Source organism: Benincasa hispida, chromosome 11 (assembly GCF_009727055.1).
Source record: "Benincasa hispida cultivar B227 chromosome 11, ASM972705v1, whole genome shotgun sequence".
NCBI classification, from domain to species: domain Eukaryota; kingdom Viridiplantae; phylum Streptophyta; class Magnoliopsida; order Cucurbitales; family Cucurbitaceae; genus Benincasa; species Benincasa hispida.
The window spans coordinates 83,664,273-83,682,661 of NC_052359.1; the positions used below are offsets into that span (position 1 = coordinate 83,664,273).

The following is an 18,389-nucleotide window of genomic DNA, read 5'->3' on the forward strand; positions in this document are numbered from 1 at the left end:
TTCATCACAAATTTGGATCCCACAATCCATTCTAAGGTCAAAGAATATTTGGGAAGACTCTAGCAGTGGTCCATGAAGTGTTCATGATCGAAAACAACCAAAGAATTGCATCAATTTTGAACTAAGATTTACTCTTAAAACTCAGTTTTTTCAGTTTTGAACTAACATGCTTAATCCTTAAAATTAATGTAATTAGAATGCTTTAGATCCTAATTGCTTCCTGTGAACCCCGAATCTAATTTCTCTACTTGAGTAGATTCCCTACTGAGATCAGTGTGATGAGTAGGTTGTTGTGGAAGCTAGTGTAGAATAATAGAGAAAAGAGTGGAGATTTGAAGAAAAGAGGAAATTTGGAAGTTTAACTTTTGGCAAAAATTTGGAAAATTTGGCTAAGTATAGAATTTTGTGTGGGATGCGTTGGAAGGGTGTGTTGATGATGGCATGCGGTTGAAGAAGGAAAAATGGAGATGACGCGTTGGAAGGCACAAAGGTAGACAAGGCATGCATTGGAAGGCAGCCCATGTGTCGAGCAGCCTCGGCCAGTGCCCTTGCTTAATGCGTCGAACGGCCAGCCAAGTGTCCATGCCATGCGTCGAGCAGCCTCGGCCAGATGCCCTGCCCATGCATCGAGCAGCCTCGGCCAGACGCCTTGCCAATGCGTCGAGCGGCCACGCCCATGCAGTAAGCACCCTTCTGAGTAGTCATGCCGTGCGTCGAGGTGCCCTGCCATGCAGCCAAGCGCACAGCTCATGCGGACGAGCTAGTGAGCGATGGCCAACATATACCTCACGCCCATGCATCGAGCGGCTAGCTTGTGCAACACGCCCATGCGTCGGTGGCCAGCACCATGCGCCCAGTAAGCCGTGCGATGCTGCCTAGTGAGCCATGCATCGAGGATGGATGGTCACCCTATGCGTTGGTGATGGCTAGTCCTTGCGATGGAAAAGTTGAATTGTAATGATAGTGAATTAGCTTGCTATGCAATGATAGGCTATGCATTAAGTATGGATTATGTGTTGAACATCCAAGAGTTGGACGTATATAAAGGATGAGATCATCAGGAGAACATCATCAAAATCATGTGTCTTCTTGGGAGGAAAGCCTTAAGCCTTAAGAATTTGAGGTGGTGGCATCAGATTGGAGGCTCATGCGTTGGCAATGTGGGAGGAAGACACTTGGCTTGCGTTGATCACAGCATTGCGTTGATGGGGTGAGAAGGAGACACTTGGACATGCAGCCAAGTAGGTGATGTCAACTTTAGAGAAGGTTTGGATGCCTATAAATAGAGCCAAGAGACTTCATTTTTAGATCACAATTCAGAAATATCATAAAAAGAGTGGGAGTGTTGAGCAAACCTTGCGTTGGAGCCAAATCCATGCATTAGTCATAGAATTTCAAAGAGGATGTATTGGACAGTGAAGTCTGAAGAGGACGCATCAACTTAGGACGAGGAGTTCTCCCAATTTACTTGTGCGTTTGGAGTGATTCTAAAGCCACCTGAAAGCTCTAAGAGTCTAGGTTTCAGGGTAAATTTTCCGGAGGAAAAGCTCGAAGGGATCGGGCTGGAAACTAAGAAGAAGACAGAAGGGTCAGGCTGTCGAATCAGTTTGGGCCAGTCTTAAAGATTATTTGATTCCAGCCAAAAAACGAAGAGTTCTAAGCTCAAATTTTAGGGTAAGCTTCCTGAGACATTTTAGAATATGTTTGTAGAAGGAAGTATCTCAAAATAAGGTCTAAAACTATGAGTAATTTGAGCTGTAAATTGAATCTAAATTTTACGGGTGAAAAGGGAGCCCGAGGTAGAAAAGAGAGCTACTAGGGTGAAAAGCTCCTAAGCAATCAAGGTGAGTGGCTAAAAAATTTTGACTAAAACATTTGCTTAAAATGTTTGATTACAACGTGTTATAGAAAGCATATTTTAAAGAAGATTATTCTCATGCCAGCTAGTTTTACAAAGTGATTTCCAAGCAAACCATGAGTTATGTTTTAAATGCATGCATGTGTGAGAATTGTTGAAAAGCGATTTATATGTGTTAAATATACTCAGCATGCGTTAGTACCTTTAAAGCCATATTTTTATATGTGTTATACTTTACATGCTTTAAAGAGAGAGAGTTATTTATGACTAGTTTTACTTAAAACACGATACCAAAGAACATTTGAGAAGGTATCCGCCCAACTAGATACCGAAGGACTTTGAGAAGGTATCTATTGGTACTGAAGGACGTTTGAGAAGGTACCAAACCAACCTGATACTGAAGAACGTTTGAGAAGGTATCTGAACAGAAGTACCTAAGGGATGACGGTACTTAGTATGGCCACGTGCACGTAGGTAGAGTCAGAGATTGAGCAAAAGGGTTCTCTCTTGACTAGTAGTTGGTGATGGGATTGTTTTTACCCACAGTAGGGTTATCCTCAACTGAAAAATAGTTTTACTGTTTTATGATTAAACTAGCTTTATGTTTCATGCTTGGAAAATGTTTATACTGCAGTACAAGTATTGTAGAAGCTTATATTTCAGTTAAACTCTTTATTGAGATTTTGCATGAGAATCAATTATCTTTCTTAAGTCACTCACTGGGCGCAAGCTCACCCCATTTTCAAATGTTTTATTTTTTCCCCCCACAGGTAGCGGTCAAATCCTCTGAAGATAGCTCTACATCTGCTCTGCCACTAAAGGATAAAGAGATTTGTAACCCGTCTGTTTAGGTGGTTATTGTTAATATTGTACACATGTTACTGTTGTTCATATAGGAACTAGAGTTTTTGGGTTTTAGGACTTGTAAATCTAGTATTGTAATGACTTTAAATATGTTATGTTTCTAAATTAATAATTTTTTTGCCTAAAGACATTCCGTTGTATATAAGTTATATTTGGTATCAGAGTTATTCCGCAAGAGTTATTAGGCAGTAAGTGTCAGCCAAAGGGTTGATAATTGCTGCAGTCACGTCCTTCTCTAGGTTAAGAGGGTGGTCTGGGGCAGGGTGTGACACTTCCACTTGCATGTTCCTAACTCCAACAATTCCAAGCTGTCATGGATCATGGATCGGGAAAAAGACATCAACAAGATGGAAGTATTGGATTTTAGAATTGAATTTTAGAATTTGATAAAGATGGAAGTTTAGGACATGATTCCAATCTTCATGGCTAAATTTGATAAATATTGTGTTGTAATTTTGGATTTTAGAATTGAATTTTAGAACTTTGTAGAAGTCCTGAATTTTAGGACTTGGATTTTATAAATATTATGTTAGAATTTTGGAATTTAGAATTGAAATTTAGAACTTTGTGCAAGTTTTGAATTTTAGGACTTTGGATTTTATAAATATTTTGTTGGAATTTTGGATTTTAAAGTTGAATTTTAGAACTTTATAGAAGTTTTGGATTTTAAGAACTTGGGTTTTATAAATATTGAGTTGGAATTATAATTAAATTTTGTACATTGCAATTTGTAGTTTGTACAACCCATAAGCTAAAATCTCAGAACCACAATTCTATAAGCTCACACAATGGAAAAAAAAAAAAAAAAAAAAAAAAATCAGAAGCCCAGCAACCCAGAAATATTAAAAAAGTCACAGCGTAGCCGCCCAGCCTAAGTACTAGATTAATTAAAAAGAAATTGGTCGAATATGCCAAACCAATCGAACCAGTGAATCGGTTCGAAGGATTCGTTTCATTCAATGGTTTGGCAAAATCGGTTTTTAATGTATTAAATCGATTTGGTCAGTTTCGACACCGGTTTTCGTTGAAAACTATTAACAATGAATTTTTAAAATTTTTTCTCACTCATTTTATTAACGGGATATAGCAAATTATTTATATTGAAGAAATGGGCCTTAACAAAATTACTAAAGCCCAATATATTAGTTACACTGTTGTAACTATTAACAGCCCAACAACTAAAATAAGTACTAATTTGATACTCCCCCTTAAGATGGGCAAAAGATGTCCTACAACCCCATCTTGTCGAGTAGCGAGAAAAAGGAAGCAACAGACAATGGTTTGGTGAAGACATTGGCCAGCTAATCTCGAGAACGCATAGGTAGTAACCTGATGGACCCATTGCTTTCTCGATCTCGAACAAAATGGCAATCTAACTTGATGTGCTTTTTTCTTTCATAGAACATTGAATTGGTGGTAATGTAAACGACAGCTTGGTTATCACAAAAAAGAAGAGTTGGAGATGGAGATGCAATGTTCATTTAAGCAAGAAGGCTTTGAAGCCAAATGATTTCACAACTGGCAACTGCTAATGCTCGGTATTCAGCTTCAGCTGATGATCGAGAAACTGTTTGTTACTTCTTTGATTTCCAAGACACAAGAGAGGACCCCAAGAAGACACAAAAGCCAGTTATAGAATGCCATGTATCAACACACGCTCCCCAGTTTGCATCAGTAAAGGCTCGAATGGAAAAATCTGAAGTTTTAGAGAGAAAAATACCTCGGCCAAGAGAACCTTTGAGGTATTTTATGAGATGGTGAGCAACACTAAGATGAGCTTGAGTTGGTTTACTCATGAATTGACTCAACTTGTGAACTGCAAAGGTAATACCAGGCTGTGAAATAATCAAATACAAAAGTTTCCCAACTAATTTCCTATAAATAGAGGCATCTTGGAGAAGATCATTGTCATCATACTTCAATTTTATATGTGGATCCATCGATAAGCTGGTTGGTTTGGCCCCAAGCAAGCCAGAGTCTTCAAAAAGCTGCAAAACATAATGCCTCTAGGATAGAAATATGCCTGATTGAGAATGGGCTAGCTCAAGGCCAAGGAAAAACTTTAAGTTGCCTAAGTCTTTCAATTTGAAAGCTTCATTCAAAGCAACCTTGAGATGTTCAACATGAATAGGACTAGCTCTGGTTATTATTATGTCATCTACATAAACAAGAAGAGCAAGAAAGGTTTCATCTTTGTCTCTGAGAAAGAGAGAGTAATCATCCTTTGGCTCTTTGAAGCCCACAGACAAAAGAAAAATTGAAAACTTGGCAAACCATTGCCTTGAAGTTTGTTTTAACCCATATATAGACTTGTGTAGGCTGCAAACCATTCCACCCACCCCCCGAATTAGGACAAGAGGCTTGTATCCAGTGGGTAGGTCCATGTATAACTCTTCAAATAAATCACCATTCAAGAAGACATTGTTGACATCAAGCTGGAAGAGAGGCCATTGTTTTGATATTGTAACAGTAAGAATGGTCTTGACAATGACCATTTTAGCAACTAGAGAAAAAGTCTCAAAATAATCAAGATCTGTTCAATATAGCCTTTAGCTACAAGTCGTGCCTTGTATCTCTCAATGGATCCATCTGCCTTATGTTTGACCTTATAATCCAATGACATCCAATAGAATTTTTACCTTTTGGTAAGGGTACAATACTCCAAGTGTGATTAACTTCCATAGCATGTAACTCAGCTTGCACTGCTTTCCTCCAATGATCAAACTTGACAGCCTCATGATAAAAGTTAGGTTCTTGGATAGTAGAAATCTTTAAGGTGAAATTTATGTGCTGAGGTGAGAGTTTTTGATAGGAGAGATATTGATCAATAGGGTGTTTAGTGGAGGCTATTGGACATGGTGACATGGTAAGCAAATTGCAATAGTAAGCTTGTAGAAAAGAAGAAGGTTTAGAGATTCTGGTGGACTTTCTTGGTAAAGGTTGTATAGGCGAATGTGTTGAGGAGGCCTGGGAGAGAAAAGGTTGCACTGATGAATTTGATGGTGACATTTGTGAGAGGGAGGGTTGGTTTGATAAGTTTGATTGTGAAGACTCTGAAAGAGAGGGTTGGTATGATGTATCTGGTGGTAAAGTTTCTGAAAAGGAGGGCTAGTTTGATGTATTTGGTATTGGTATAGATAGATGAGTAGAAGAATGAGCATCATTGTTGGTAATAGAGTTTGGTGTGGCTGAGTTGTGTTTGTTTTGTTCTAGTAGAGAAAAATCTGCATTATCAACCAAGGGTTTAGGCAAAAAAAATCCAGGAAAAGGATAAACATTATCTCTATTGTCTAAAATGTTATGAAAGGGAAATATATCTTCATGAAAGATAACATGCCTTGAACAGAAGAACCGTTTATTGGCAATATCATACAGTTTATAGGCTTTCATACTAGGGGGATAACCAACAAAAATAGTTTGTATGGCTCTTGGTTGAAACTTATGCCTTCTTTGGGTCAATGTAGAAGCAAAACACAAAGAACCAAAAACTCTCATCATTTGGTAATTTGGTACAGAACCAGTGAGCACCTGGAAAGGAGACTTCCAATTGTGTAGCTTAGATGGTGTCCTATTGATGAAGAAGACTGCAGTCAAGACACACTCACCCCAAAAGGTCAATGGCACACGAGATTGAAAATATAGAGCTTAAGCAACATTGATAATGTGCTAGTGTTTTCTTTAACCTACAGAATTTTGTTGGGGATAAGCTACACATGAAAACTGATGTATAACTCCATTTTCCTTAAAGAAGTCAGTGAACATTAGCTCAGGGGCATTATCAGACCTGAATTGTTTTATTTTCATGTCATATTGAGTGGCAACAAGTTTAAAGAATTGGGGAACAATAATAGAAACATCAGACTTGTGTTTAAGTAAGAAAACCCAAGTAAACCTAGTCGCATAATCAACAATAGTCAGAAGATAAGAATGCCCAATATGAGTAAGAGTTGAAAAGGGGCCCCAAATATCCGCATGAACTAAGTCAAAAGCATTGGAAGACAAATGATTATTTGAAACAAAAGGTAAATGTTTTTGTTTGGCCAAAGCACACATATTACATGGGAAATTTTTTTTGGAACGAATTAGGACTCAAATTCAAAGCATTATACAAAGTAGTGATGCATTCAGTAGAGGGATGACCCAATCTTTGATGCAATACAACAACCTTTTTTATTTGTGACAACACATATGTGATTCAATAAGGAATCAAAACTCTGTGTATTCAAGAGATATAAGCTTCGCACAAAATTAGCACTGCCAATCTTCCTCGAAGTGAACTTATCCTAAATTATGCAACCTTCAGAGTCAAATTCAATAGTCATTGATGGCAAGCTCTTTATGAGAGCACTTATTGATAAGAGGTTAAATGAAAAACCAGGTAAGTAGAACACATTGTTGAGGACTAAATCAAATGAAAGAGGAATAATTCTAACATTTTTAACTAATATAGTCTGTTTATCGAGCAATGTGACAAAGGTTGAACAAGTAGTCATGGTAGAAAACAGACTCTTTAAACAACAAACATGAGCAGATGCACCCGAATCAACTATCCATTGAAAAGAAGAGTGAGTACCTATAACATGAGAGCTAGTTGAAGAAGTGATTAAAGGGTTTGATGAAGATGTTGCTAATAATTGGGACTGTAGTTGATAGAGGATGTTTTAACACTATAAGATTACATCAGTAGTGTTTGGATTCAAGATATTGATTGGTTGAGTAGTGATTGAATTTATGGAGTTGGTACTAACAACATTGTTAGAAGGACGTTGTGCCTACTTAGCTTTGTAACCAGGTGGATAGCCATGAACTTTGTAACACTTATCAACCGTGTGACCAACAATGTTACAATGAGAACATATAAGGTGATCCTTGCGCTGTATGGAAGAATTACTCTTCGAGTTATTGGCAGCAACGACAAGAGTAACATCAGAAGGAACATTCAGAAAGGATCCAATGTCTCTTTGTTGTTCTTCTTGAAGCAGTAAAGAAAAAACACGAGTGACTAAAGGAATAGGATCCATTAAGAGGATCTGGGCACGGGCACGAGAAAAAGACTCATTAAATTCCATTAGAAAATCCATTAGATGCTCGGTTTGAAGAAAATTGGCCATTCACGAAGTCCTCCACAGTGACACATTCCACAGTTGCAAGCAGGGCGATAAGTATTGAGTTCATCAATGAGAGTTTTGAATTTGGTGAAGTACATACTCACTGAATCTTGATTTTGAGATAGAGTAGCAAAATTCCGCTTGATTTGGAAAATTTGTGAAGCATTCTTCTTCTGAAATCGTTCTTATAGGTCGAGCCAGATGGTTCGTGTAGAATCAACAAAAAGGACGCTGACAGAGATAGGCTTCGATACTGAGTTCAAGATCCACGAAATAACAATATTGTTATTTTGAATCCAGGTCAGAAAGAGCTCACCAAATGGACGAGGAAGAGATCCGTCAATGAAGCCAAGTTTATTCTTTACAGAGAGACCGATAATCATGGCTCGACTCCAAAAAACGTAATTATCTTCAGTCAAAGGTTCTGAAACTTGAACAAGATTGGTATTGTCATTGTGATGAAGGTAATAAGGATTGATATAGGAATCAGATAGATGTTAAGAAATCGAAGACGTAAAAGAGTTATTGGGAGGAAGAATTTTAGGGTTAAATGGTTCGTGAGTATCAAACGAAATGTTTTCGTTGGTCATGGCGGGAGGTTGAAGAAGATGAAGAATGGAAAGGTGGAAAAAATTAGAGGGAAAATACTTCTGATACCATATTAACAATGAATTTTTAAACTTTTTCCTCACTCATTTTATTAAAAGGACATAGCCAATTATTAATACAGAAGAAATGGGCCTTAACAAAATAACTAAAGCCCAATATATTAGTTACACTGTTGTAACTATTAACAGCCCAACAATTGAAATAACTACTAATATGATAAAATCCAATCTCGTCCAACTGATGCACACCCCTAATTGAAAATATGGACATTCACGTAATGAATGTTACACATCCGCATGAAAACTCAACTTGCCTACCAAGAAAAAATTGACGTGCCCTTTTTTTTCTTTTAAATGAAATGATTACTTATCTAAATATCTTAATAAAACAATAATTCAATATTACATTAACTTTAAATGAAAAGCATTAACATTTTTTATATATTAAATGGCTTAATTGAGAGCCTTTAGCACAATAATGGCAAAACAGTGGCTCAAAAAAAAAAAAAAAAAAAAAAGAGGTAAACAGAGAATTGGGGGAGGGGGGTTATATAAAATTGAATTACTCTAATATTAAATTTGGAATTAGCATAAATTTAGGATTAGTATATGCAGTCCGAATTGTGAAACAAGTATTTATTCAAATTGTCAAAATGAGCATAGATCAATTGATAGAGTATTTTAAAGTTAAAGATTCGATTCTCCAACTTCACGTATTTAATTCAAACCATTTATATATATATTCAAGTTTGGAGACTATAATAAGAAAAGATTAAAATATGAAGACTTAATTAAATATACCATCTTCAAAAGAATATATATATATATATATATATATAGTTTTTTCTCTCTTTTTTTTTTTTAGAAAACTCCACAAAAAAAATTAATCAAATTATAGTGACCTGGAACATTGAAAAATTAAATTTTATCAAAATTGTAGAGTTTCAAATTTCTTACCCTAAACTCTAGAAAGAATGTATATACTAGAGTCCACATACGAATTTTCACTATGGCCATAAAGTCATAGTAGCTGTGTTTTCAGAAGAGGGAAAAAAAAGTCACATCGGGTATTTATTTATTATTATTATTGTTTGTTCTGGACAAGTTTTATTTATTATTTTTTAAAATATCATAAGATATTTACTAATTCAACCGTCTAAACATTTGTTTAATAACGAAATTGTAATTGATAATTATATACTAGTATTAATTTTCCGTATCAAAAGATTCACTTTGGATTTCTTTTCATTTTTTTTATGCATAGGGGGTCGGAGCACATGACATTACTATTTAAACAGACAAGATTTTATGAAGATAATGTTTTTAGAAAAATATAAAAAAAAAATACCAAACATTATTTGTGTGTTTTAGTCTAATGGTTTTTTTAAGTCTCACCGTGTTCTTAGTTCATAAATTTTACTCTAATAATTATTTTTTGAAAATTACATTAATAAATATTTATTCATTAGAGTTACTTTCAACTAATAATTTAACATAAATCTAAATATATTTTTAAATCACACATGTAACAGATGTAATGATAATCTATTTAGTACAATGTAATATCTATATGTAATACAAAAAAGTAGATATATTTTGGGTAATTGATTTCCTTTCATTATCACATATTGTCATATCAAGTTAGATCACTACTCATTAATACGTCAAATCTAGATTGAAAAGTATCACAACACTAATTATAGAAACTGATTATTGGGGGCATTCAACATCTAAATTTTATAAACATAATTTTTTTTAGTTGAAGTTGAATAAAACACGATCATCAATATTTACCAACTGATTTTTAACTCATCATTGTTAAGACTAGAATAGAAATATTTGACGGCTTAATATTAAAGATAAAATAATCATCTAAATATTCTTTTTCTTTTAGTTCAATAATTATATCAGAATATTAATATAAGTGAATTATTTACTATGTTATTCTCAAGTTGGCACCCTAATAAAGTGAGATAAGACAAAAATTAATGACATTAATTTAATGTTATCTATAAAGAACGAAAGAAAGCCATCCCTTATTTTTCGTAAAAAATTGATATTATAAATAACATCAAACAACGACCAATAATATCTGCCAAAATAATTAAGAAGAAAAAACTCACGACCAATGATATGAATGGTAAAAAAAAATAAAAAATAAAAAAATAAATTTAAAGAGCATAATCTAAATATATAGTATTAGAAAAAGAGAAATTTGATAACGCATGCCATTCATATCTTATTATCCAATAAATAAGTGAAATGATTGATTTTTAGGAAACGTTTGGGGTAAGGAGTTTGTTATTATAGTTTTAAATTATTATATTTGGGTTATATTAATTTTTGATTGGGGTGTAGATTATTTTAGGTTGGATTATAATAGTATATGTTTGAGTTGTAATTTATTTTAGTTTGAAAAGAAAATAGTAAACAGTGTAGCAAAAAATAAAAAAATGATGAATATAAAATAGTAAAAACTGTAACAAATATTAAATATAGTAGTAAATGAGAATTTCGAAATAATGTTGAGTGTAGCTAATTGAGAAATACAAAATAGTATTTACTATAGTAAGAGGTTGTTATTATAGTTGTAGAATAGTCCTTGCCCTGAATACATCCTTAGTATTTTATAATCTACCTTTTTCTATCTTTTTAAAATTTTAAATAAAATTTAGTGTAAAGACTTGTGATGATATTAGTGTAGTTGTTCTTTTCATTTTTAAAATAATATTTATTCGGTAATTAATCATTTTAGAAAAAGATAAAATCTATAAATTTTAAAAATTGTCAAACATATAAAAAAAAAAGTCCTATTACACAATTTATAGATAAATTATGAAGTTTTAAAGTTTTAATTTTTCTCCTTCTTAAAAAAAGTTTTCAATATTTTGAATTTTTAAAATTTTAAAAGTAGGTACAAAACAAAGATAAATATAATTTGTTACTTATAAATTAATCCTTTGAAAATGGCCAAATAGTTATTCTCAAAAACCTATTGGATACAACTTCTAAAGAATCAACAATTAATAAGTTACCCTAAAAGTGTTAATTTCATTACTAGCCTAACTTTCAATTATTAATTTTATTTTATTTTATTATTTTTGGAGAAAATAGAGTTGTAGGACCCCTAGATGCTTATCCATTTGAATGTGTTGGATTTTAGAGATATTTTGATAGGAAGATAAGCTTATCCACAAACTATTTTTGGACAGTCAGTGAAAAATTATGACAGGAACATAAGCTTCTCCATTTGAACAAAGATCATTTATAAGAAGTAGAAAGAAAAGCTTCTTATACCTAAGGACCCAATTTCCAATTTACATTCTGAAATATATCGCTATTATATAATGCTAAAAAAAACTTTAAAAGATTCAATATGATTTACTTTAAACAAGAAATACAAAATTTAAAAATTTATTATATTGTTAAAAAAGAAACTTACCTAAAAAAGACAGCCATAATGAAAGTGAAAGCTGGAATTAGGTTGCTAATGGCCGATGAAAGAGTTGGTGAGCTGTATTCAAGTCCTTTGTTTCCAAGCAACTGGCACGAAAGTCTGTGCATTTAAATTGACAAGTTATAATAAATTTAATTATATAAAATATTGAGTTGAAAAAAAATTGATTTTTATGAACTAAAACATGTATTCATTATAACAATTGACATTAAATGCCAATTGATATTTTATAAATGATGGCATATTGATTTTATATGACGGTTTTGCAAAAACATACCTTTTTCAAAAAAAAAAAAAAATGTTTAGTATCACAATGTAAATTTCATCTACGATGGCGGAGTTGGGAGAAAAGGAATTGTACCCGAGTGCAGAGAGGCAGACGATTTTGAAGAAAAAGGAAATCTTGTTGGGAGGAAGCTCTGGCGACCTAATGTTGAGATTGAACAAGAGGTTATTTTGAAAGGGAAAATTGATAAAATATAAGCAAGTAATTGGGGATTGAAAGAGAGAATACTTATGAAAGATTATGGCGAACGGGACGAGGGTGGTGGCGGCGATGATACAAACATAGAGGGTGAAGACATAGTAGCTGATGCCTCTAGCTGTGGCGGCTTTGAAGCCTGTGTTGGAGCCAACGGTGGCGCATTCCGCCGCAATCATGGCGGCGAATGGCACCACATCTTTGTAAAACAAGCTTCTCTCCATCTCTATTTTCTCGTGGGTTTGGTGTGTGTTGGGGGTGAAGTTTTGGTCAGTCTTAATTTAAAGTGAAAAAATAGAAAACTTTCCCCACAATTTGTCCTTTATTTTTATTAAGATGGCCAATTATTATCAAATAAATGTTATTCCAACTTTTTTTAAATATTTTAAAAGTTTTTGGTAAAAATATCTTTTTGATCCATGAGTTTTGAAGAGTAAATATTTTTTATTCTTCATATTTTAAACTAGCCATTTTAGTTTGTCAGTTTTCAAGAATAGATTTAAAATATTTTTGTACAAATAAAATCATTATATTTAAATAAAAAAGTGACCACATGGCCAATGTGACAAAATGATTTAGAAAAACATATTTTTAATATTTTTCTCCTCTCTCTTCCTTCTTCCCTTCAATTAATCAATTATTTGAAAGAGCCGGAGAGGTAAAGATAGTGAAAGAAGAGAATGAGAGCAATATTAAAATTTTTTGTTTAGAACCTTTTTTTTAGTAGTACAAGAGGGGAAGGGGATTCAAATTACGGATCTTTTAGGTTGTCATACATTCATATGTCAATTGAGTTGTGTTCGCTTTGATATACAATATAATCTAAGAACCTATTTAAAAATGTTATAAAACAAAACAAAATTAATCGATCTAAATAACATTTGATATACAATAGAGTTTAAAATAAATCTTAAAAACTAATAATAATCTATAAAACATCATGTGGATGCGAAAGCGAAACCCATTACACGGTCGAACAAAAATTTTCAACACTCACTTTGTACTTCGTTGTTATTATTTAAAAAACTTGTTTGGGATGAGTATTAAAAGTACCCATAAGTAATCCCATTATTTGGGATAGAGATGCATGAACACACGTACATGAACATGATTGATAACTATTGAAATGAGACATATAGTTTTACTAGTATAAAAATATGTACTATTAGCTTTAAGTACAAATTTCATTCCACCATTCGAAGTATTTTTTTTTCTTAAGAAAAATGATTCATGACTTGATAAAACATGTGGGATATCAAACTTGTTTAACTTTGTCTTATGACTTGGAAAACGTGGGCAATAACTAAAGATACTGCCCAAAAGACCCAATTTAAAAGTCCAAAATAGCAAATGATCTAGTTTTTGAAAAAATATCAAATGTCCCTTTGCTGACCGTTAGTTCGTTAGAAAAATCCCCATAATCCTTCTTTTTGCGCCATAGGTTGGTAACCTTGTTATTGGTTATTTTTTCAAGCAAAATTAGGGTGGTTTCTCTACCCAGGGTTGTATGTATTTGAGAAAGGGTTGTTCTTGACAAAGTAGATTAACTGCGGGTTTCTTGGATACTTTTCAATCGAATGTGATTCTCCACATGTAGCACAGCTCGTGCTTGTCTGTTCTATCGCATTGACTTGCCCTCTTTGCGTTCCAGGATTGTTGATTGCGATGCCCTGTAACAAATCTATCATCACATTCATTTGATTTTGCAAAGATGCGATGGCATCGTTATTTGCATTATCTTCTCTGGGTTTTACTCGTTGATCGCTTTCTTGCCAATCTTCATGGTTTTTCGATATGCGATCAAGAATGTTCTTTGCCTCATCATAAGTCTTATCTAGCAGACCGCCTGCTACTACCGCATTGGCAGCTATCTGCGATGCAAGATTTAATCCATAGTAGAAAATTTCCATCTAGAGGCAGTCTAGGAGTCCATTGTGCGGGCAATCTCGCACTAATCTCTTAAACCTCGCCCAAGCGTCGCTGAGCGATTCATCTTCTTCTTGTTTAAAAATTTGTGATTAACTTCCTCTTTCTAGCATTCTCTGTAGGAGGGAAATACTTCTTCATAAAGTTCTTGACAACCTGTTCCCATGAAGTTAACTCTTCTAGTTTGAGGGAATATGCCTATTTTCTTGCTTTATCGCATAATGAAAATGGAAATAGCGTGAGTCGAACTTCTTCAGGGAAGATATTCGGGAACACAAAAGTGTTACAAATTTCAATGAAGCTCCGGAGATGGGCATGTGGATATTCTCCACGTCGTCCACGAAACTGTCCAGCTGTCTATATCATCTGTAACATTACCAGCTTCATCTTGAATCTCGATCCATTCAAAGCTGGCCTCATGATTCCTGGGGAGAAATCATACAAGTTAGGTGACGCATAGTCCCGGATGGGTCTATTGCGATCATTCGCCAGGAGGATAGGATTTGCCATTATGTTGTTCACATTTGCGGCTCTTTCTTCTGGTTGTTCCGCCATTCTGGGAGTTCTTCCTTGTTGTCGGCATCTGTTTCTCTGTCTTCTTCGAAATTTTCTTTCAGTCTCTGGTCGTAATTGGGCTCAAGAGCGTGTCCTTCGCTCATGCAATGCTTCTTCTTCCCTTACCGAAGGATGGTAATGCATAGAGGTCGAAAACTGCAAAGAAAATCAAAGAGGTGTGTTGTTAGCGCAATATATACCGTAGCCCCCAGCAACGGTGCCAAAAACTTGATGCGTGTAATTGTGATGTGCTATGGTGTGAGTTTGCTATGATGTGTGTTATGTGGTGATCATGTAAGTTTTCCTAACAAGACCCAAGTATATGCCTTCTTAGGTTTCCGGGTAAGTCCAGGGTCAAACATAGGGACTACTAAGTAAATATGCGACAGACACTTTGATTCTATTGCAGTAGTAAAAACAAATGAAGAATATGGTGTTTTGATTAAGGTTTTTCCCATGCAACGGAGTTGAATGCAGAGTTGATGAAAGCGTAGAGTTACAATGAGTATGCGATGAAGGGGTTGAGAAGGGGTTTAGCTAACATATCTTAAGATTATGCACAAGTTATGCAATCATGCTACACACAAATAACAACACGTCATTTCTCAATGCAGAATGCCATAATTCCTATTTCAAGGACACATGCGATGTGTATACAAAACAGTCGATAAGACTTATGTCTAAGCCTCTACTCTTGTCTTATGCGATGATGAATGTTGCACACATAAAAAAAGGTAACTGCATACAATCTTTTCTATTTCTAGAATGCATGCGATGTGTAGATAGCAATAGAACTTATGTCTAAGTTTTTATTTCTTGCTTATGCGATTCTAATCCGACTCTCTCAAGCTTAGATTCTAATATGAATTTTTCAAGCCTAGATTCTATCTTTAGACTACTCTCTTAAGTATGTTCAAATGATGAATGATGCATACATAAGATAAGATGATCGCATAAAATGTAAATCTTAAGTCATGCTAGCTAAGTACTTCTCAACCCATTCAGAATTTTAGCTACTTATGTGAAGTATGGAGAGAGTGAACATAGAATGAAATGAGATTTCCATTTTCTATAAATAAAGTACTGAGTACAAAATAACAAATGGGTTTGAGAGATAAGAAGCTCGGTAAGCAATGTCTCGCTTCTCGTGGCCTTTTACACTGTTATTTTTCACTCCAACTCTGTTCTAGATGTGTATTCTTGCTCTCGCAAGTGTTGGCTCTCTCTCTTTTGTGTTGCTTTCCAGTAGTCTCTTAATCTGTCTGGGAATAATCTATCGGTTTTCTCATCTCCTTGCTCGTCTCTGTCCTCTAAGTGTATGTATGAGTATATGCGTGAATAGACCAACTGACTAACTCTCTAACTTGTTAACTCATAACTTCTTTTTACACTGGTGGCCTTCGATAATTATAGAGCTCAAGGTGAAGTAGCCTTTCTTGCTACTGATTGCAATGATGGGCGGCATTAATTCCCCTGCTCTGATGCGCCGATTAGCGGTCACCGAAAGTTGAGTGTACTTGCTATAGTGTGGATTTTAACGGCTTGTCAACTAAATTCAGATTCGAATGTTATCAGCTTTCCGTCCCATCATGATTTATTATGCTGTCACCTTGATGTGCAGTCTTTATGCGCCCACCTTTTTAAGAAACTTCTCATGATCACATAACTTGCGATCACAATCTTTAAGCGTGCTGACGCCTTGTTCCTTTGGATCGCAATTTCACATGTGCCATCACATTGTTCCTGCATAAAATAAGTAAATTAACTGCTTTTACGCGATGGGCGCTTGCGATCGCAATTCCTTTCAGTTTAGCGCTTTTGGACATGATATTGCTTATTTTACCATCGTATTCTCTCATTGTTTTACTTATTTGAGCTGTAATAACTTGTATTTCTACCAGTTATTAATAAGTCCGAAGTCTTGTCAGTATTTCAACAGTTTTATTATGGAAACCCAGTTCACTATAAAAATTGTGATCCTTCAGAATGATAACGGTTGTGAGTTTTTCAATTCCGGGAATTTTTAGCCTCTAAGGGAATTTTTCATCAGAGTTTATGTGCATACACTCCTCAATAGAATGGGGTGGCTGAGCAAAAAAATCGTCATCTCGTTGAAGTCGATCGCTCTCTTATCTTGTCTACTTCCCACTATCCTACTTGTGGGGGGATGCTATCTTAACAGCAGCCCACCTGATAAACTGCATGCCTTCCCGTGCCTTAAAGTTTCACACCCTTCTGGAGTGTTTCAAGGAGTTCTACCCTAATAACCGCCTTTTTCTTGATGTCCCTCTTCGGGTGTTTGGGTGTGTCATGTTTGTCCATGCCTATGGTCCTAATTGCACTAAATTCTCTCCCCATGCTCAGAAATGTGTCTTTGTTGGGTATCCCCATCTTCAATGTGGGTACAAATGTTATCACCCGTCCTCACGAAAATAATTTTTCTCGATGGATGTTACTTTCCTTGAAGATCAACCTTTCTTTCCCATTAGTTGTCTTCAGGAGGAGAGTACTAGTGAGACTAATTGGAGTCCAAGTTCATTAGGGTTATCTGAGCTGGGGATTATTCTTCCTAAGTCTGAACCTTGGAGTGTTCTTCCTGAGCATGTCATGGATATTAACGAGACTGTCCTTCCGACCAAACAAGTTCCTTGGATAACATACTATAGGAAGATTCTCATAAAGGAAATAGTGTCGTCTGTTACTTCTCTAGCTCCAGTCCATGAGTTAGACCAGCATTAGTTCTAGGTACTGGTATTCCTACCTCTAGTGATAATGATGTGTTGAAAATGATGTGGGTAAAAGCAGAGAAATCCTCAACAGTACAGATGACTGTGCCAAGGACACCTTATGTGATGATGATGTGGATGCAAATAGTGACAGTTTCGAAAAAACTACTCCAGCATATGATACTCTTGAGGGTGAATGTGCAAAAGGTTCCTCAGAAGATGAGACTCTTAAGTAGAACGCTGAATATGATGGGGTGTCAGGTGAGAAGAAAAGTTATGATGCCTCTCTCGATCTTCTCATTGTCTTGAGGAAAGGTACTAGATCCTGTACAAAGTATTCGCTATAGAGCTACCTGTCTTATAGTAATATGTTCCCTGAATTTAAGGCCCTTACTACAAGCCTGGACATAATTACGATACCAAGCAGTATACATATGACGATGGAGATTCCTGAATGGAAAACTGCAGTTATGAAGGAAATAGGAGCACTTGAGAAAAATAATACTTGGATCTGTTCACCCTTCCTAGAGGATACAAGATAGTAGGATGCAAATGGGTATTTACAATAAAGTACAAGCGTGATGGAACGATTGACAGGTACAAGGCGAGATTGATTGCCAAAGGCTTTACTCAAACCTTCGGAATGGATTACTCTGAGACTTTCTTCCAGTGGCAAAGTTAAACATTGTTTGGGTCCTTCTATCAATAGTAGTTAACAGAGATTAACCCCTTCATCAACTTGATGTAAAAAATACTTTTCTAAATACGGAATTAGAAGAAGCAGTCTACATGAATCCCCCCTTCCT

The 18,389-nt window shown here is 35.0% G+C and overlaps 1 protein-coding gene across 1 annotated transcript in view; it reads right to left on the reverse strand.

The window, feature by feature from the left end:
- Positions 1-12,671, reverse strand: part of LOC120091753 (WAT1-related protein At5g40240-like) — a 32,002-nt gene extending 19,331 nt beyond the window's left edge. The window contains exons 1-3 of the mRNA XM_039049872.1: positions 12,410-12,671; positions 12,257-12,322; positions 11,881-11,994 (exon numbers count right to left, since the gene is read on the reverse strand). Coding sequence (XP_038905800.1) covers positions 11,881-11,994; positions 12,257-12,322; positions 12,410-12,600 — 371 coding nt within the window. The 5' untranslated portion in view covers positions 12,601-12,671. The remainder of the gene's footprint in view (positions 1-11,880; positions 11,995-12,256; positions 12,323-12,409) is intronic.
- Between the last annotated feature and the right edge of the window lie 5,718 nt (positions 12,672-18,389).